This window comes from Paroedura picta, chromosome 2, assembly GCF_049243985.1.
Source record: "Paroedura picta isolate Pp20150507F chromosome 2, Ppicta_v3.0, whole genome shotgun sequence".
Lineage (NCBI taxonomy): Eukaryota > Metazoa > Chordata > Lepidosauria > Squamata > Gekkonidae > Paroedura > Paroedura picta.
In genome coordinates this window covers 86,663,800-86,685,522 of record NC_135370.1, presented here as the reverse complement: position 1 = coordinate 86,685,522, position 21,723 = coordinate 86,663,800, and the positions used below count along the sequence as shown (strand labels likewise).

The 21,723-nt window shown below is 42.2% G+C and overlaps 1 protein-coding gene across 1 annotated transcript in view; it reads right to left on the bottom strand.

The window, feature by feature from the left end:
- Positions 1-17,919, bottom strand: part of LOC143829891 (mucin-5AC-like) — a 72,746-nt gene extending 54,827 nt beyond the window's left edge. The window contains exons 1-14 of the mRNA XM_077321450.1: positions 17,801-17,919; positions 15,952-16,020; positions 13,629-13,893; positions 11,122-11,233; positions 10,123-10,213; positions 8,724-8,833; positions 7,595-7,808; positions 6,315-6,440; positions 5,332-5,449; positions 4,955-5,093; positions 3,800-3,910; positions 2,007-2,076; positions 1,111-1,248; positions 837-1,001 (exon numbers count right to left, since the gene is read on the bottom strand). Coding sequence (XP_077177565.1) covers positions 837-1,001; positions 1,111-1,248; positions 2,007-2,076; positions 3,800-3,910; positions 4,955-5,093; positions 5,332-5,449; positions 6,315-6,440; positions 7,595-7,808; positions 8,724-8,833; positions 10,123-10,213; positions 11,122-11,233; positions 13,629-13,893; positions 15,952-16,020; positions 17,801-17,867 — 1,795 coding nt within the window. The 5' untranslated portion in view covers positions 17,868-17,919. The remainder of the gene's footprint in view (positions 1-836; positions 1,002-1,110; positions 1,249-2,006; positions 2,077-3,799; positions 3,911-4,954; positions 5,094-5,331; positions 5,450-6,314; positions 6,441-7,594; positions 7,809-8,723; positions 8,834-10,122; positions 10,214-11,121; positions 11,234-13,628; positions 13,894-15,951; positions 16,021-17,800) is intronic.
- Between the last annotated feature and the right edge of the window lie 3,804 nt (positions 17,920-21,723).

Here is a 21,723-nt window from a genome sequence, read left to right as displayed (position 1 = left end):
GGGACCACTGATCTAATCCAACCTCCTGCACTATGCAGGACACTCACAACCCTATCGCTCATCCACTGTAACCTGCCACCCCCTTGAGCCTTCACAGAATCAGCCTCTCGGTCAGATGGCTATCCTGCCTCTGTTTAAAATGGGGAACCCATCACCTCCGGAGGAAGCCTGTTCCACTGAGAAACTGCTCTAACTGTCAGGAACTTTTTCTTGATGTTTAGATGGAATTTCTTTTGAATTAATTTCATCCCATTGGTTCTGGTCCATCCCTCTGGGGCAAGAGAGAATAACTCTGCTCCATCCTTTACATGGCAGCCTTTTAAATACTTGAAGATGATTATTAGTTCCCATCTCAGTCAACTCCTTTCCAGGCTAAACAGACGAGGCTCCCCCAACCTTTTCTCATACGTGTTGGTCTCCAAAACCCTTCACTATCTTTGTTGCCCTCCTCTGGACACTCTCCAGTTTGTCTGCATCCCTCTTCAACTGTGGTACCCAAAAGTGAACACAGTACTCCAAGTGAGGCCGAGCCAGAGCAGAGTAAAGCGGTACCATCACCTCCCGTGATATGGATGCAATACTTGTTTGATACAGCTCAAAAATTCCATTTGCCTTTTTAGCCGCTGAGTCACACTGCTGACTTGTGTTCAATGTACGACTCTAAGACTCTTAGATCCTTTTTGCACATACTACTGGCAAGACAAGTCTCCCCAATCCTATATTGGTGTATATGGTTTTTCCCACCTGAATGCAGAACTTTACATTTGTCCCTATTGAATTTCATTTTATTCAGTTAAGCCCAGTTCTCATCAAGCCCAGTTCTTTAAGTGTCTTACCATTCTCTATGCTGAGTGAGCAAGGATTCTCAAAACTCTGTTTGATGTTGGGACATATAGCCTGAGTTTTCCAGGTGTTAGCAAATGCAGGTGCTGTTCCTTCCACCACACCACTTATGGCTTTGAAGTCATCTATCTGACGGCCATCAAAGTTTCCACAGAGACCTTATTGGAGAAAACACACACACACCAAAGTGTTTGAATTGCTCAAGTAATTGCTAATGGCACTCTGTACTCAGACATGTCACCATTGCTATTATTAAAATATTCTTACCACAAGTCTTCCCTTTAAAAGAGGGATCCAAACGAGCAAAGACTTGCATGATGGGTGTAAGCTGGATCTCCATCTGGAGGCCAAAGTTTGTTTCCATCATGATGAAGAAAGATGAAGGTCTGAAGATGGTTACATTAGCTGTGGATAAAGAATGCATTGGAACATTTCCTATGAAATAAATGGCTATATTCATCATTAATTCTTCAGAATTGGAGGAATAAAGTCACTGAGAACACCAATTAACAAAACTGATGTGTTAAGAATGTTGTGTAAGGATGTGTGTAAATTGAATGGATATTTCCAAAGTCTGATACATGCTGGAATAGGTGATAGCTTACATCTAGCATGTTTCCAATTCCTGATCAACTTCCAGTTGTTTGAGTAAGGTGATATCCTCTCAGTAAATAAGAGATTTGGGAAAGTCTCTCTCTGACTTTTCCTTCTCATATTGTGCCCTTTCTCCCCCCTCCCCGGCTTTGTAAGGAGCAAGATGAACATACAGGTCTCACCTGTAGAAGCATTACAGTCTTACTTATACACATCTGAAGCCAACATAGTTGGCCACTTGTAATAGGGAACAGTATTCTTTAGACTAGGCTTCTCTCTCTCTCCTTTTGACTGCAATATAGATGTAAACTGAATCAACTTCAATAAATATAAATTCTACCTTTTGGCAATATATTTCTCTGGAGTTTATTTACTGAACACAGTACCACAATTTCATGACTGTGCAACTTTGCTATATTAACTAATATGTATCCCCAGTCCCAATAACATGCAGCACACTCAAGATTGCAAGAATAATCTATAATATGCTGTTAATTTTATGTGAATTGGCTCTGAAATGAACACCAAACACTGTACTGCCAGTCACAAGTTTCTGATGTGCAACCTACCGGTTGAGATAGGCAGCTGAGTGTAGATCCAGTTGACAAATACAGCACCACCAGGTTTTACCACAATGGTCTAGTGAAAAAGAGAAAACGGTGTTATAATTAGTACGACAATACACCATGTAATCAAGTCGTATACTGGTCAAAGTAGAAAGTTGATATCCTCACCCAGTTCTGAAAGATCCTTTGTGAAATGTTTGCTTTTATGATTTAAAATGTTAGCCCTTTTGTCCTTGTTTGCATGTCAAGTGGACATGGCCAGAGGCCTAAAGGAGGATGCCACACAAATCCTTTTGCAATAAATAGGTTATAGCTCTATTGCAAAACACATAACAAGGAATGTTGGCATAGCATGGGTGGATCTCACCATCATGTGTCTGGCTGACCATGAAGTAGCCCCTGTCCAGCAGCTCAAGATGGAGCAATCAAACTTTTCCATCATCACTTGAAACCCTGCTCCTTCCTACCTACTGGCATCTCAGAGAATGACAAATTAAGGGGGGAACACCGTGGGCATTGGCCTGTGCTTACTCCCCTGCCCTGCCTGGGAGCACCAGTGCAGCCCACCATCCACACAGCCTCTCATTGAGGCCCTCAGACTGGGGGAGACTGACCCACAGGTCTAGGATTCCCCACAAAAGTATCTGCCCCCATGAGCAACAATTGGCAGCTGTGACAATATTACAAAAAGACATGCACAAGAAGACAAAAACATGAGTAACAACTGCAATATAGAATCAAAATATGACATGACATGATAATGAAATAACAATGAAATGAAATTTGCTCAGCCTAAAATATAGTGGGAGAGGATGAGAAGTTCCATAGCTGATCCTGGGTGGAAGTGCAGGGAGCTGGCATGCAGCCCAATTAATAGGACTTGCTGGGCTGAGGTTTCATGAAGCCCTGCCCACCCCTGTGCATGATTTGTGCACTGATCACCTAGTCTCCCTGCCTTTCTCCTGCCTCCCTTCCGCTTCAGCTGAGGCTACTCTTACTCCTCCCGGCCTACTAGTCTATTGAGACTGCAATTTATGGCCTCATTTTAAGTTTGCAGCCATGTTTCTTCTTACTAAGAATTATTTTGTTTACTCATTTTCCCAACTATTATAATAATTAGACTTATATCCTGCCACTTTCTGAAGACCTGCAGTGGCTTACACATAACTCCCCCATAAAATCTCAAGGCTATGGTCTTCCCAGTTGTAATGTATGGCTGTGAAAATTGGACCATAAGGAAGGCCAAATGTCAAAGAACTGAGGCTTTTGAACTCTGGTCCTGGAGAAGACTCTTGCGAGTCCCTTGGACTGCAAGGCGAACAAACCGGTCAGTCCTAGAGGAGATCAGCCCTGACTGCTCCTTAGAAGGCCAGATCCTGAAGATGAAACTCCAGTACTTTGGCCACCTCATGAGAAGGAAGGACTCCCTGGAGAAGAGCCTAATGCTGGGAGCGGTTGAGGGCAAAAGAAGAAGGGGACGACAGAGAATGAGGTGGCTGGATGGAGTCACTGAAGCAGTCGGTGCAAACTTAAATGGACTCCGGGGAATGGTAGAGGACAGGAAGTTCTGGAGGATCATTGTCCATGGGGTCGCGATGGGTCAGACATGACTTTGCACCTAACAACAACAACGTAGCCTAACACATTAAAAAAATATTGGTAGTGATAGTTTCTAATTAAAGCAAACATTTTAAAAACTTAAATGTCAAGCATCTACTGAATACAGTTGAACTAAGTTTAACCTGGAACAAATCAAAGCATAAAACAACTCTACCCAGCACATTTTGGATACTTACTGATTGGCCACCATTGATGCTGAGGGCTACCATCTTTAAACATGTTTCTGTTTCTGTTAGGCCACACTTTCGGAGTTCACCCAAAACAGTAAAAGTTTCTTCATCACAGACCTGGGGAGAAAAGAAACCAAATTACCTTGTGTTTAAGTTTATAACAGGTGAGTCTAGAATTGAATATTGTGCTCAGAAACTATTGCTGAGTTAACAATCTATCTTTATGCATGGAGGCAATTTATACCAAGGACTTAGCATATTGTATAGGTACTGTAGTTTATCTGTTGAAATGGATTTTTAAAATGGAAATACTTGGATCATCAACTATATGGAAAGCTCCATTTTTTCCTTTAATCCCCATCATTTGCTTTCTAAAATAATTTTGTATACTTAAATGCCTAAATGCTGAATGTGATAAGCTTCTTATAAAATAAACCAGGGAATCCTGGTTTCTACAAACTAATTTTGATTGTTTTTCCCTCTTATAACTTGGTTATCAGAGCAGTGTCATTATAAATGTTTTACATGTGGGATCCTGTGATTCTTTTAAAATACTGTGCTGTGCCTGACATCACTTTCCAGCAGTGTGCTTTATGGTGGCTTTGCAGCAATTTTGTAGCACCACTGCTAAGCAAACTATGCTGCTGCAGGAGTTGCTATTGCTATTGCTATGATCCTCTCAAGGTTCATATGATCCTCTTGTTGTGAACAAGGTAGGTTCCAAGGCAAAGCTGAGATAGAACAGATGTCTGTGCTAGTTTGGGTTTTCCAAGTCGTCTACATTGATTCTGTAAATAAATAGTTCCCAGCGAAGGTCAGAAACATCAGAAACTGTGCCTCTGTCACAACATATCTGTGGGAAATTTTATTAAATTAGAGCAAAATTGCTAATATTCCTGGACACAAGAATTTGTGTGTTCTCCCCCTCAAGTATTTCTTCTGTACAAATTTATCAGACCACTGGTGCATCAAAATAAATGGTACAATGGTGCCAAAGAATCAGGAACAGAACAAAATTCGGTGATGTGATATGCAAAGTGATGTGATATCCAAAGCACAGGATTTGCTTCAAGAACAATTGCTGTGGTTTTATAATCCCAGTAAGAGAAGCTTAGTGTGGAGAAAACAAATATTTTACTAATTTCTATTAAGATTACTTACCTTAGAGAGAACATAAGTACAGTCTCCGTGCACGTCATAACGCTTTTCATCGTAAGTGGAGATGTGTGATCCTCCTTCTACAGAGCAAATGCCTGGGCATGGCATCTCTGTGCAGCTCCACTGGCCTCCACTACAAGAACTGGGAGGAGAGGGAAGAAAGGGAATCAACATGAAGACGTATCTGCTTTTAGGAAAGTTGATCCCACTGTCATTAGGTTCTATGGGTTTTCTACCTTTTGTTATCTTATGCAGAAATAAACATTTTTAAAGCAATTTAGGAAGAATTCTAGCAATAATACCACAATGTTTTACTGTTGAAATAATGGATTTTAGGCTGTACTAAATACATGTTCATTCAATTAAAGGATGTGAATTACCAAGACCGGCAGTGGTCTGAATAAGTTGTCCCTGGAGCATAGGTTTTGCCATTGTAAATGCAGGAACACTCCTGAATGGGGATGCAACCAGAGTTGTTGATGTCATCATGTACTGTTCCTAAAGGAATAAATAATATATAAAGCATAACAAATATTTAACATGTCTGGAGAAAAGATAAGTGATAAGATTTGTGGCAAATGTAAAATATGCTCTACTTCCCTAAGGCCCATTATGCACGGGGGGAATAACGCACATTCGGGGTGGAATGGCAGCAACTAAAATCACCGATAACGCACGGTGCCGGCTGCAACTGGCCGCAGATTCGGTGCATGCCGCCGAAAAAGCCGAGTTCGCGAAACGCGGAAAAAAGCGCAGCTTGACCGGGGCGCAACCAGAAGTGGTGCTGGGATCGCCGCGTGCATAATCGGTTACTCTGGGTTTTGCCGCCGTCGCGCCCCACCCCGTGCATAACCGGTGTGCGTCGCGTCTTCCCCCTCCGCGTTTTCCATGGGACCCGAAATTGCCGTTTCGGCGGCTGTGCATAATGGGCCTAAGAGATGAGCAGTTTGCACTAATACTTTAATTGAATCTCTCAAGCACAGTCTTTGAATTTCAGATCTTCCTGCATGCATGGTGAAAGCCATAAATGGACTATGCCTCATTAAGATCAATTTTTTAAAGGGGGGAGAAAAAGGTGTACACAGTAACAATTATACACAAGTTTTATCTATCATCTATCTATCTATCTATCTATCTATCTATCTATCTATCTATCATCATCATCATCATCATCATCATCATCATCATCGCACTTATAGTCCACCTTCCTCCTTGGTGGGACTCAAGGCAGATTTCGTGGATTTTTTCCTCCATTAAGATCTATGACACGTCACAAGAGTGAGCATGTGGGATGTTTTTGGCACTGCAATCTTTTAAAGAACCAGAATGATCCCTTGGGGATAGAGTGAAGATGAAAGCTTACCTGCAGGACAGACGCAGCCATCCAAACAGTGGTCTTCACAGAGTTGTGAACTTTCAGAGTTGGTGCAAGTGTCAGCACAGGGGGATCCACATTCTTGATATTGCATGTTGGAAGGACATGTCTTTGCTAGGTAGGTAGATATAGATGCAAATTTAATTCTTTGGTATAGGCTACATAGTCTTCTTAAAGAAATAAAACCTGATCATGTGTTAATGTTAGTAGAATGGAACTATTATCTTCTCCCTGTTGGACAGAAGACTCCAGTAAATGCAACTCTCAACTGGTGATGTAATTTCCAGCAATTCTTAGAAAGCCATGATGGAATGACACGGTTCTCCCCTAAAGTGACATAATACTGTTGTGACAATGACATATCCTTCGCCCCCCAGACTCACACTGTCGAGTCCCTAATGATTAATATTTTATTGGGGATTTAAAAATAATTTCCTGGGACTTTTCGCTTTGGTAAAAGAGGCCTTAACAACCTGCGAGTCACTACATCCTTAATGTGGCTGCCATATGCTTAACATTCTATGTGTCCTTTCAGTTCCTGGCAAGCAGCAGAAATAGATTTATTAAGATGGCAGTCATAGCCCTGGGCTACATCTTGCCTAGTAAGTCAGAAGTGGTCAAGCACTGGCAGGGGCCCAGCCAGTATTACCTATCATATCCCTCTCAGTCTGTAGTCCTTTAGATTTGAGCACCTCAGTTTAATCTCTTCCCCTTATACTTTGATGTTAGTGGAAATGTGAACTAAGATTATTGCCAAATTTTAAACACCAAAAAACCTGAGGGTTTTGTGTTCTCATAGAATCAGTGTTCTCATAGAATCATAGAGTTGGAAGGGACCTCCAGGGTCATCTAGTCCAACCCTATGCACAATGCAGATACTCCCAACTACTTGCCCGCCCACAGTGACCCCGGTTTTATGCCCAAGTGATGTCCCCCCCAATCAAAAATCCCCCGAATCCAGCCTGAGGATAATTTTGAGTAATTATTGAAGACAATTAATGTGACCAGACCCAGGACAAGACATCTGTGGAATAGAGTCTCTTCCTTCTAGTTTGACATTGATCCAGTAGTTTACATCTTTCCAGTTTTACAGCTCTATACTCCACTGTCTGTACTCTCCTTTTCAGGGTACTTTTTGATTCATATTCTTCTGGTTAATTACTAAAATGGAACTGTTTCAGATGTCCCCTTTTAGTAAACAAAGATTAAACCTCACCAGGTACCCCTTTTTTGTTACTATGTATGGATTATACTAGATAAATACTTACGGCATAAATCAGGGGTTCTCCAGTTCTGAGGGTGCCCACCAGCATGAGCACATTGTCGGGAATATTCAGCAAAAGTGTCACAGAGACAGGAGAACATTGTGTTTTGGTCACAGAAACACAAGTCCTGTTCACAAGTTTCAATGTATTTATTCACCTCCACCATGTTATTACACCCAGAGAATGCAGGGCCCATCAGAATTTCCTGGCAAATATTCTAGATGGACAGGAAAAACAAAAAGACTTTATTAAGGACTAGAACTAATGGGATGAAATTAATTTAAATGAATTTTAGGCTAAACACCCAGAAGTTCCTGACAGAGTGGTTCCTCAGTAGAACAGGCTTCCTCAGGAGGTGGTAGGTTCTCATTCTTTGGAAGATTTTAAGCATAGGCTAGATAGCCATCTGACAGAAATGCTAATTCTGCGAACTTAGGCAGATTGTAAGTGGGTGGACAGAAGGGATTGTGTAGGTGCTTGGCTCTTGTGGCCATTTCCTGCATTCTGCAGGGGGTTAGACTAGATGACCCTGGAGGTACCTTCCAACTCTATTCTGCAGTTTCGAGAAAGTGTATGTCATCAGCAATCATGTCATTTGACAAAGCTTAGTAAGTTGTGTTCCTGCCCAAAGGCACTAACAATCAGACATCCCTCTGTGCATACAGTTGCCAACCTCCAGGTGGTTCATGGAGATTGTCTACTATTACAGCTGATCTATAGACAGCAGAGATCAGTTCACTTAGAGAAAATGGTAGCTTTGGAAGTTGGATTCTATGGCATTGTACCCCACTGAAGTCCTTCCCCTCCCCAAACCCCAACCTCCTGGGCTCCTCCCCTAAAATCTCTAGGTATTTCATAACACTATCTGTGACAGTCACGGATTTTAATTTTACTTCTTGAAATTCTTTCTTAAGATTCTACTGAGGGCTTTTTTGTGAAGGTACTTCTCAGCACTCAATATCAGCACATTTCCTCAAGGTTCTTCCAAGCCTGAGGTGGGGAAATTGGTGGAAATATCTACCCACCCACCCACCCACCCATCCATCCATCCATCCATCTTTCTTACTTGCAAAGAAGTGCTAAGTATTCTGTTGGAAATGATGCTAATCCAAATAATTTAAAAAATACTCACAGAAACATTAGCACAGCTTATCAGAGATGATGACGTAGGATCCTCACAGTCTTCTGTTGGCCCATTCATCTTTTGCATATTTCCAAACTGCAGTGGAGTTATCTGGGCATCTGTAATGAATAAAACCTTATAGCATAATTGACGAATAGAGAATAGAGTTCAGGCATTCTCTTAGCTGGTGCTCCTAGAATGTCTACAAAGCTGCTTCCCTGTTCTCAGTAAGGTGCTGCAACTAAGTAGAAAGCCCAAATGAAGGGACATGAGAAATTTTAAACCATATAGTGAGAAATAAGAGTGTGAGAGAGTAAAACTAACACTGTGATGGCAGCATCTGTTAAAACTGTGTTATTTTAATCTCCACAGACAATTAGATCTCTGGTGGCCAATCAGAAGCCCTCCTGGAGAGGCTCTCCAGTTGCCGGGGGCCAGTAGGAAAGATGTTGGTCTAAGCCATGGTGCTCATGGGTACCATGTTGGGGATACCAGGTGTAGCAGTCCCCCCCCCCCCCACAGACACACAGGATATATTTGCAAATTTGCTTAAATATTAACCAGGGCATTTTTATTTTAAATTGCATCAACCTACTAAGTAGTACAGTTTTACATGCTAACTGGATTACCAGTGATTGATCATATATTGCCAAAGAGGTAAAACAAGATTTTTGGGGAGGGGGAAGGAAGTATTTTATATATTTTAATTCTCCTCCTCGATTTTCTTAATTACCCATGGTTTCAAAATTTCCAGAAATATTACATCTTCAGGTGAGATAAATAGGAAGGAAGGCAGAACATATAATGGTTCCCAGCTTTGGCAGCGAGGCCTTTCCCTGAGGATTCAAAAAGCTGCTGCCAGCCATAGCAGACAGTTCCTGCAATTTATTTACTTCATTCATAGGCCACCTTTCTCTCCAAAGCGGCTTACATGGTTCTTCTCTCCTCTATTTTATCCTCACAGCAGGCCTGTGTGGTGTTAGGCTGAGACTCTGTGGCTGGCCTGAAAAGCTTCCATGGCAGAGTAGGGATTTGAACCTGAGTCTTTGGAATCCTCATTTGACACTGTAACCTTTATTCCACACTGACAAAATAGACCTTAAAGTATAGGGACACTCAATATCATTTCATCTCAGAAACAATACATGAAATATTGTTTGGTGAACCATATAATCAACTTGGAGACTGGAATTCATCTCACATTTGAATGTTTAATGTGAAAGAAAAAGTGAAGAATAACATGCTTGAGGCAAAACCAGCATTTTAATGCTAATGTTTAAAACATGTTACTTCTTTTATTTCAGAAAGAATGAAAAGCAAAAGTGTTGGGAGAAACTGTAGCTCCAGGGCACACTGAATGGTCGTGTGTAAACCCAATTCTAATAAACAGGTATTTTTTAATACTTACTGTTTGAATAGAATTCATTGTAAGTTTGAATGCCATTAAAGTCTCCGCAAAGCCCACAGGTCTGATTGGCATATTTTGGGTCCACTACTACCTGAAATTATATTGGAGAAAGTAGATAAAAGTTAATAGATTCTGCACCAGGTATAAATTGAAATTGATTGAGAGAAACAGCACTGAATGCACCAAAATGTTTCAACAAGCTAGTTCATATTTAGAGGATAGAAAATTGAAGTTTTGCTTATGATTCAGAATTTCTGCATTATTCATGAAAATGTAGCTTTCATTGCATTATCTGTAACAGAAGAAGTTCTCTTCCCATTACAGACTCTCTTCATTTGGAGTCTCCAGTTCCCCAATAACTGCCCAGAGCTGCAAAGAAATGGGCAGTACAGAAATCTAAACAAACAAACAAACAAATAAATAAAGGTCAAGTTATTGCCCATCAAAGTAAAATTTTATTGAGAAAGGAAAATTAAGGTAACTGTTATAACCAGCAAATGAAAGTGTATGTTAAATTTGGAAATCAAATGTCTTGTTTTATTTTTAAAAATGGAGATTAAATCTGAAGTGGGAAACCATCTTGGAGACTGTCTTGAAGTATGCAGTGATTAGAAAGATTTCTAGGAAAAGTGAGAACTCATTGGAAACTGAGTAAAAGAGTGGGCATACTATGCACATACATCCAGGCTTCAACAGAAAGATACCACCGAAGGCATTAGCCTGACCTTGAAAATCTGCCAATTAGCCTTAGTTAAGGTCTCCACTGTTGATCCAGAGCCCTTCATTTTACTTAGTACTCAATTGGAGGCCTTTAAATTAGACAATGCTATTTAGATATTTTCTGTACTATGCATGTCCAGGATGAATGTGTATACAACATGTGAGTCCATGAGAAATATATTGCAAACATTTTACTCTGGCAAGTGTTAGATTGAAATAAGACTTTGTATGCCATTGTGTCTGAATGGAATCAGTCCTACTGCTAGCATTTATACTTACCATCAGGCTGTCTTCATTCAACATGAGCTGTAGACACTGTTTTACAGACACTACCATATAGTTTTTAACTTTCTCAATGCTGCATCCAGGTGCACTGTAAGGTGTCTGAATCCTGATGAAAAAAGCACCAGATATATTGAGGTAAATTCACAGACAAAAGGGAAGTACAAAGAGTGCAAAATGATTGTGCTCCTGAGTCCAGAGCTGCCAGATGCTTTGTCAGTGCCTCTCCTCTCATGATTCTTTTGAACTTTTCCAGTCACCAGGAAAATTAATAAAATAACCGGCCCATGTGGATGATGAAAGTAGCACAGCAGGGCATGGGGAACTCTTTGGGTATGCAGATTAATATGTACACAAGCCAAAGAGGATTAATGGAAAGAATAATCTAGAATAAGCAAAATGATAAATTAAGAACAACGAACTGTAAAAACCTGCATTGTGAGAATGCACGGCAAGGAATCAACAGAGCCTCTGGCTAACTTTGGGGAGGGCAGGCTAGAGGCAGATGCAACCGCCCCAGTGGCCCATGTGGGGTGCACGCTGCTCTTATGCAGCACACGTGTTGTAAAAGGAGGCAGGCAGGAGCTGCAGCAACTATAAAGGTGCAACGCACATCCTGGCCTTTTTGCCCAGCACGCCACAGAGCAGATTCCTACCTTCCCACCCTATGCAATGTGTACACAACTTTGTGGCTGTGTTTGAGGTGGATGTTTCACAGTTAATATTTCATCTCAGCTGTGGGTTTTACATGTTGGCAGGGCGTCTGGTGGGTGACTGGACTCCCTGGGGTTCAGGGCCTCCATAAGAGGTGGCACGTAAACAAGTGTGGCTGGCAGGCCAGGGGCTCAATGCCAGGTGGCCTGGGGGCAGCCAAATGAAGTGGGCACCCCTTGGCCCCCCATACAGGTTGTTTTCCATAGGGCAGACTTCAGTAGGCAAGGGGATCTGCTCTCCCGGCTGGGAATGGTGCAGATCCCCAGGGTGCATCTGGACTCCGTGGGGTTGTGGTGCAGTTCACTGACTGCTAGGTCAGGCTCCCTCTCCCATGCTGTGCTAACCCTCCTGTGGGAAGGGAATAAAAAGCTGTAGCCTTGTTTATACCCCACAAATGTGTGTTGTGTCTTATTCCATCCCAAAATGCTCTCCTGCAACTAAAATTGCTGCAAAGAAGGGGGATATTGAGAAAAGCAGAATGGTGATTTTAAAAGGGAGAGGGATTTCATTAACATGAATACTGAATTGTAAGATCTTACGCTATCTTTACAATAACAAAGCAAAATTTCCATGTCTTTGAAGAATGGCCGTTTTCAAGCAGCAGTTGGACAGATACTTATTCTGGATGTTCCAGGGGTAGTCAAACTCCGACCCTCCAGATGTCCATGGACTACAATTCCCATGAGCCCCTGACAGCATTCGCTGGCAGGGACTTATGGGAATTGTAGTCCACGGACATCTGGAGGGCCGCAGTTTGACTACCCCTGCGACTGATACTGCATTGGGCTGGGGGTTGGACTAGATGGCTTGTCTGGCCACTTCCAACTCTAGGATTCTAGGATTCTGTATAGTAGGTCCTGATCCTTTATTTCAGGACCCTCTGTTCTTACAAAAGCATTAAAATTTCAGATACAAAAAGTTAAAGAGTCTGCTTAATCCTTTTAGGAATCTGAAGGAAGAGATTTGGGGAGAGAGATTTCTGTTCCTGTGAATTCTAGTGGATACTCATCTAGTCACTATATCTAATAGTAAAATCCATCTGTGAGTAATAGACACAGAAAAGCTGGGCCACCCATAGTTAGAATCATATATGGAATCATATATGCTGGATTGACCTAAATCATGAGTTAAGGCAGGGGCTTCCTACCAACAGCCCAGATACTCAGAAACATAGGACTAGGTATTCTAGCCAAAATAATTTAAAAAAAAATCCTATATACTCCGGAAAGGATAGAATGTTGAAAGTACCAAAGTGTCAGTAAAAGGGGAATGAAAGAGAGGGAAAGAAAAATCACCCTATTCAAGCTGTTGAATGCTCTAACAATCCTAGTGGGGAAGATTTTAAGGGCAAAGTATTTCCAAACTCCACCACCACCTTTATGATTCCTCGTGAGTCTTCAGTCTGCAGATTAGAGTATGTTTTATATTATTTGCTTTGTTGTGGGCCTTACACCATGACACTATTGGTGGAAAAAAGGGCAAATCAGATAATCTCCTAAGAAATGCAAGGTTGCTTTACATGTTACATACCCTTATTCAGGTTTTAGAATAGGCAATTATACACATTTGGAGCTGGTTTCAGATGGAAAGGTGACAGATGCAGGAATTTGGGAATATATGAAAATGTGTTCACCAAAATTATGCTTCAACTTTATAGTAACTTCAAACAGGAAGCTGACCAATATGGGCTTTGCAAGTGGTTATCATAGCCAGGGGGTGGGGGTGGACACTAATGTAGATTAAACCTCAGATAAAAATGTTGTGGTCCAACCGTCTGATAACTAATCTACCTTTCGCCGTCCACTGAAATGGCATCCTTGTTCATTTCAATGTTTATCCCAACAACTTGCATGGTGACTGTTTCAATCTCGTGGTTAGCATTTTCCCCACTAGTGCGCCTGATCTGGATGTTGAAGTCCTCATAAGGAGCATTGCAGTGTGAGGCAAAGACATAATTGCAGCCTCCAGGGAAATGATAGATGTCGCCATCAAACGTCTTGTAGTAGAAGTTGCCCCATGTGCTACATACACGTTCGTTGTGCGTTGGATTGAAGGCTGTGAATTCACAAGAAGTTGTAAAGGAATGCGGTATATTTCCTGTGTCAGTGAAGATCATTATATACATTTTTATCCATGTTTTGATTTCTTAAGGTCATTCCATTCATTTGGTTATATGAAATAGTAAGGGTAACTTCTCCCTTACACAGCCTGAACCAGATTAGGTCTGGAAGGAATGTCAGTCAACCTCATTTCCATACTGAGTATGGGGTACAAAGTAAGAGGATGGGTAAAGTACCATAGGGGAGTACCGTGTTCCTTCCTTCCATTTGGCATAAATGGAGATAGGCTGATGTTGCTGCCAATATAGCTTCTCTCTAGTCAGAGAATATGAAAGAGTTGGGCGAAAGATTGTGTGGATAGCCAAAGTACAGAAAAATGGGAGAAGACCCTAAACCATCTAGTCAAGGAACTGCAAAGTGGGACTGTCAGCTCTAGCTTGGGGAATTCTCAGAGATTCGGGAGTGATAGTTGGGGCAGAGGCTCAGCAGTGATGGGATGCCATAGAGCAGTGGTCCCCAACCTTTTTATCACCGGGGATCAGTCAACGCTTGAAAATTTTACTGATGCCTGGGGGGGGGGTAGTCTTTTGATGAGGGACGTTGCCGCCACCTGAGCCTCTGCTCCACTTGCTTTCCCACTGGTGCCTCTGACTTCCCGCCGCCCACTGGGAGGCACAGCCAGCAGCAGCTGTGCAATGCCACACCAAGGGGGAACCCCAGCCATATGGTAGCCGCTGGAGAGCACCAAAGGTGAACCGGCGGCAGAGTGGCAGGGTAGCCCCCAAGGCAGCAGCCAGGGAGGAGGACGAGGAGGAGCCGCGGCCCAGTTCCGGTCTCCCGACCGGGGGTTGGGGACCACTGCCATAGAGTCTTTCTTCCTGTGCCAAAGTTGTCTTCTAAGGAATTGAGCTCTGGAGATCAATTTTAGGAAAACTCCAGGCCTTGCCTGGAGGTTAGTACTCCAGGGTACTCATGAACACCATATGCTTGGGAGCAAGTTTTCATCCCACTGCACTATCCTGCAGCTCTATTATTACTATTATTTATTATTATTATTTTATTTATTAAAAATCTAGCTCGCCTTCCTCCTTGGACTCAAGATGGGTTACATATAAAAAATCCCTATATAAACCCCATCCTAAAAACAGCACGAATCCAAAATTTACTAAGATGTCAAAATCCCTCCTACCTCCTGAAGTCAGCTAACAAGGGTGTGCTAGATATTACAGCGAGACTTGACAGGGGCCCATTGATCTTGCTAATCCAGCCTCAGTCAAAGACCTGGTGGAAGAGCTCCGTTTTACAGGTCCTGTGGAACTTTGCCAGCTCCACCAGGGCCCTCAGTTCTCCCGGGAGCTCATTCCACCAGGTTGGGGCCAGGACCGAAAAGGCCCTGGCCTGGTTTGAGGCCAGGCATGTCTCTCTGGAGCCACTAACTCATTAGTACCCGCAATGTGAAACGCCCTGCAGGGAGCATAAGCAGACAAGTGGTCCCTCAGATAAGCTGGGCCCAAGAACTGGTAACCAATGCCGCTGTCTCAGCACTCACTGGATGTGGGTCCTTCAAGATGAACCAGTGAGGACACTAGCAGCTGCATTCTGCACCAGCTGGAGTTTCCAGGTCAAGAACAAGGCCAGGCCAGCGTAGAGCAAGTTGCAGAAGTCCAGTCTAGGTGTGACTGTCTCACTAACAGAAACTCAGCAGGCTGACATTCCTGCTGTTACCTCTCTCCATGGTAGCCATTGGAAGTATCATCCCTACAGTTTAGTATTCTAGCATTCAGTATGTCCCAGCCTCATCCATCACATCTATGTACTATTTCATTTCATTTCTACCTCCAAATATAAATTACTGGTTTTCCTTTCATTTACTACATGTCTGCCAATCTTCCCATAATATCCTCTACCCCTCTGCTTATCAACAAATTATTGCATTCCAAGTTTATCCTATTATCCTATTATTATTATCCTATTATCCTAATTTGTTTTGTTACACATTTTGTCTTTCTTATAAACATTTTTGCTATACAAGAAACTTCATTTACTAACTTACAAGTCATAATTGGTGTGGTTGCCAATGGTGGGATGATGGTGACTGTTTCGGGATTTCGTGCGGCAGAAGCTACAAAAGAAGAAAGACAGGGTAGCTTATATATATATATATATATATTAGTTAGAAGATATTTTCCCTGTGGGTTGTGAATCCAGCCTCCCACAAACCGAAAAGCAAAGTATGTGCATGTCTGGGAGGTTTTTAAAAGAAGTAGCAGCCCAAGGCGACTGGTGCGCCTCTAAGTTCCTACAGGAGCATGCCACCCCTTTCTCAGAATGTAGGAGGCTGGAACACTGAGAGAATAGTGACTGGTCCAAGATCACAGAGCTGGCTGCATGTGGAGGAGGAGCAGGGAATCAAACTCAGTTGTCTTGATTAAAGGCCTCCACTCTTAACCACTACATCATACTGCCTCTCCAAGGTCATGCCATGCCCATCATGAAAGTACTTAAGTAGCTACCCATTTCCTTCCAGGACTAATTCAAGTTTCTAGGTCCTACATTTCCTTGGATGAGGATACTTAAAGATCGATTGGATTGTTGGTTAGGAACATATGACAGAGGATCTTTTAGATAGGCTTATAGATTTCTAGTTTTGTCAATGACATCATCCCTAAGTATTACTACTCAAGTATCTCCACACATGGCAATGCATAATTTGTTCAAACTCATGCAACCTTGCTTTGAAATCAGTATTCCCTCTAAGCTGTGTGTATAAGGCAGGGTCTTGCACTGCCCATTGCCGATTTTAAGATTACAGTAGTTATATTTTGTTCTGGATGAGAACTGCTGTGCTCAGCAGGGGAAAAAATTAGAAGGAACATTGCCTGAAATCCTAAGATATAGAGTATTCTTTCAAATTTCAGCATCCCCCTCGGCCTCAGATCTGGGCAGACTGAGAGCACAAACAGATGTGAAAAAGATAATTGATATCTGTTCACCTTTAAGGAAAGGTAACAGGTGAAGATGGCAAGAATTTTGATGATAGTTTCACTGGGAGCAGAGATGTGTTAACATTTCAAGCCCTGCATGTTTCCATTAAATGAGCCAACTATAACTCTTGCACTTGTATTAATCATTTCTGTATGTGGGGATGGGGGGGGGAGGTAGATTTGAAGGACCCATTTTCTTTCTTTGAAAGTCCACAGTGAAAAAAGTTCCAATGAGAAAAGCTAGGCAATAGGCTGAATGTTAAACCTCTTTCCCCTCTCTGCCCATCCTCAATCTTAATCAGAATCATGTTTTGACCTTGAGATCCAGTGAATGATCACCAAGAAGAAGACTAATGGAATTTCCTCCCAGTGGAGATTTATCCACACTTGGCCTTGCTAGTCCAAGGCACCAGTCTACATGTGCCTTTTCTCCAAAGCTTTAACCTGAGGCTTTTGTGTTTGTTTTCTTCTTTATGTTTCCTCATGGTCCCGGGATGGAGTTTTATATCAGAATAAACAGAGAAAACATAATCTAGTTGATTAGAATTCCTACCAACTTCTAAATAGGAGATACGTATTTTCATACTGTGAAATATAATGGAATTAAAATGTTTTAAGACATTTATATTGTTAGCAAAATAGAAACTTTTCAAGGAAAGGGGCAATTATACTTTTAAAATTTAATCCCCACATCTAATTTCATCAGGATATCATGAAATGTTTTAGCTTCAGGCAATATGGAATTAAATGCCCTGCTAACACACAAGCAGTACATATTTAATTGGAATAATATTAAAAGAAGAATATCCCAATTTCAATTCAAACTTCTTGTTTGTTTTACAAAATAGACTATTAACAATAGTGCTATCTATCACAGTTGTACTTTAAATATGAAATGAAAAGCAAAAGAGTGTTTACCTTCTTGTTCGATACGGCAGATCATGAACATTAGGGCCCATAATGGGAGCCCCCTACCAAACCCCATCTTGACTGGAGTTTGGCGCAAAGGTACCCAGCCAGCCTCTGGTCAGGACTACCTCACCTGTATTCTTCAAGCCTTATATAGAAGCCAGTTTTGGGAACAGTCCATGTTTGTTTGACAGGGTCTAACAAGGTGGGGCTGCGAGGATCTCAGTAGATGCAGAGGTAAACAGAGGATACTTTTCCAGTTCCTTGGTGACTGATCAAGCATGTTTATCTTTTGGGAGGCGTATTATTTTTTGTCAAGGTTCCATCTAATAAAGGAAGCTAGAAATGCATAGTGAAAAGATAAGATTTCTTCCCCATCAAAAGCAACTGAAGATCCTGGAACAACAACAAAAAAAGAGTCTTTGTAGTCAGTATGACCATTTATGCACTGGAGGTTTCATGCCAGGCTGCAGGCTGGAGTTTTAGTCGTGGCAGGTTGCCCCATCTCTTCCTGCACCCACACGGGGGAGCATTTGGCCCAGTGCACCTCAGCCGCCCCCAATTTGTTCTCCTGCACAAGAACTAGGGCAGTGAAGTTCCCAGTGCGTAAACAGTCAATGTGATTTTTTGAATGACAGACAGGCCACTATTTTAGGAATCTGATTACTAGTAAGTGATACCCATTTTATCGGGCTACAACCTGTCTTTCCTTGTTAACACACAGAAAGAGTGAAAGCTTTTCATGTATGGGAAATCACTATGATTGGAGAACTATTGTTGTGATACTGAAAAGATCTGCAAGAGAGGCTGATAGTGAGAAGACCTTGTGTCAGAATGGTATCAAGTAGCAAATTATCACAAACATAGACATGAAATGCTTTTTAAAAAATATGTCATAAAATATAGCCTGTCTGTGGGCTGGGACCTTTCATTAGCTATAAAGTTGCTAGCTCTAAAAAATTCTGCTACTGATTCTAGGAATTTTATAGCATACATACACATTCTGGGGCCTGAGTTGTAGCCACTGAGACATCTGATCTGGGGTGTACAGGGTCTAGTGGTGAAACGAGGAGCTGGATGTTTTGGCAGTTCTGGGAGTATAACTTACGGACCATTTCTGCATGGAGGCAGACAATGCATGCCACCTCCTGCTTGTAAACACGCAATGGGAAACACGCGTTTGGCCACTTCCTGATGTGGGACTCCTCCCTCCTTATCCCATCATATTGTTGTGGCTTTCTGGTTCCCAATGAAGTGGCAGAGAAGCCGGAAACATGGACAACCTTCTGGTTTCCCCTCTCTTCTTGGGTTGTTAATTAATGTAAGCTAACAGTCCCCTCACATCCCCCCCCCAAGTCCCAAAATCAATTTTTAAAAAATCTACATTCCTACAAGGACATGCCACAAGAATAAAACATTTTTCTTGATTTCTTTTTGGGATTCTTTTAATGATGATCTTGATTCATGTTCAGGTAGGTTTCTGATAGGCTTGAGACGTATGCTGGCCCCAGTGATTGGGCCCTGAGGATTGTGTGTTCACAATACAGAATAAAAACACAGAACATGGAAGCCATGCTAATAGGGAGAGGTCTGCTTCACAACACGACCCCCTCCCTTTCTTTGTTCATGCGCTACCAACATGAATGTCTTTTAGATAGGGTTGCTGGCCACTCCCAATATGACTGTGCACACTGAAGAAAACATGACAGTACATTTTATTTCCACTGATATATGGGCACATCAGTTTGCATTCCCGTAGCAACGCAGAATACACCTTTTTTAAAAAAATTGGTGTTCCAGAAATGGAGAGGATAGGGCAGATGCAAGGGTGGGGAAACTGCTAGTAACTGTAGTGCATTTCTTCATCCAGACAAGTTTGTCATGGTTTTCGCCTTGTTGTGTATCACAACAAGAAAGGGGAAGCAGATTCTCCCACTTTCCCTTATCACGGGACAATGGGGACTGGAACCCTGGTTGTGGCCAACATTGAAAGACTGCCTCCCTGCCTATACTCCCAAAAGAGCCTTATGCTCCGCCACCTCCAACCGGTTGCAGATCCCTGGCCCCAAAGAAGCCCATTGGGCCTCAACAAGGGCCAGAGCCTTCTCGATCCTGGCCCCCAGCTGGTGGAACAAGCTCCCTGAAGAGATCAGGGCCCTACCTGAACTTTCATAGTTCCACAGGGCCTGCAAAAGGGAGCTCCTCCACCAGGCATTTGCATAAGGCCAACTGACTCAAACATCTGCTGGTCCCCCCCCTCAGACGCCCTTCTATGAGTGACCAACCTGACCTGCCCAGGGATTGTCATTGTTGTGCTGTTAATAATACTGTTGAGGCTGTCATGTTATACCATCTTATGTTATGACTGTTATTGCATTGTTATAATATTCCATGTAAGCATTCTACAACGTTCAATGTAAACCACCCAGATCCATAGGGAAGGGCGGTATAGAAATACAAACAAACAAAAAAAGCTATAAATTCTCAGGAAGCAGCATTAAAACCCATTAACAATGAGAGGCTGTGCAGGGTCAAATTCCTCATGTGGAAACGCTGTTTTCCTTGCTTTTTTGGCACCTACCCTCAGGACACTGCCTTCCCAGCATGCAATTTTTTTTCTTGACAGTTCACACAGTCCTATTGTATTTCTGAATATCCATGATTTTTCATGATTATTCAGCAACACAGTATTTTAAAAACAGTGCTGCTACTACAGACAAAGCAAAGAGTCAACTTGTATAGGAAATATACATCTCATAGAATATAACAAGAGGAGTTGCTTAAAATAGGGGTACTAGCATCTGTTCTGATGATGCTCATGAGGTCATGAAATTTTGGACACTATTTTTGGGGAGCAAAGTGGAGGAACTGCCTGCCAACTGCTACATGAGTAACAACTGGGGAAAGCGCTGGCCCTCTCAGGGAGGAGTGGGTGCCTGCTGTTGGCATCTCTGTGTGAGCTGGTCAGATGGAGACAGTGGAACTGCAAGCAGGCTGGTGTTCAAGAAGAGTCACTCACTGCCACTGCTGAGGGGCCAGTGCTGCAGGTGAGCTTTTTACTGTTTTTTCTGCTTCACTATGCCTTTTGGGTGTTTACTCTAACACTATCATTTAATCTATGCTATAATTATTTAAATTATTCTTACTTTTATTTGTATCAATTTAAACATTCTAAAAGAATTATGGGGAAGTATAAAGCTGCCTCACCACCCACAAGATTTGTGGGGGATTGCTTTCAAAATAAAGTAAAATAAATAAAAATGGAAAGAGCCTACCCTGGGCACATGAGAACTAATCCCCTAAGTAATCACACATGTGCACACCAACCAGTGGGTACACTTATAAAAGGCAGGAGGGAGAAACTGGGAAGCCTCTAGGGAAGGGATGTATGACCAGAAATCCTGTGTTTGAGGTCTGGTCCAAGGAGCAGACTGAGGAGCCAGCTAATCAAGGAGAAAAAGCCTGTGACACGGTTCAGATAATGGGAAACCTGGCACACTTTGCACTGACCTGAGATGGCATTTTTATGGGGAAGTCTCATAACTGAACATGGGAATCCACTTTCCCAGGAACGAGACTGGTCCAAGGTATTCAAATCTCACTGGCTGGTTTCAAGTTGACAGCTGTCAAACTTTGGTGGGAGAAAGTGAGGTAAATACTTCGATTGTGTTATTGTGACCAAATCTGCATGGGCACACAGAGGCTAAGTGAACCAAGATGAATATTTAGTCCAGTGGCACCTAAAAGACTAACAAAGTTTTATTCAAGTTATAAGCTTTTGTGCGCAAGAACACTTCCTCATTTTGTTCTGCTGCTTCAAGCCAACATGACTACCCATTTGGATCTATACTTTAATTAGGTTGAAGTGAGCCAGATCTGCATTGACACAAGAGTTTGGGTGAGCCATGGTAGCTGCTGAAACATGATGGAGC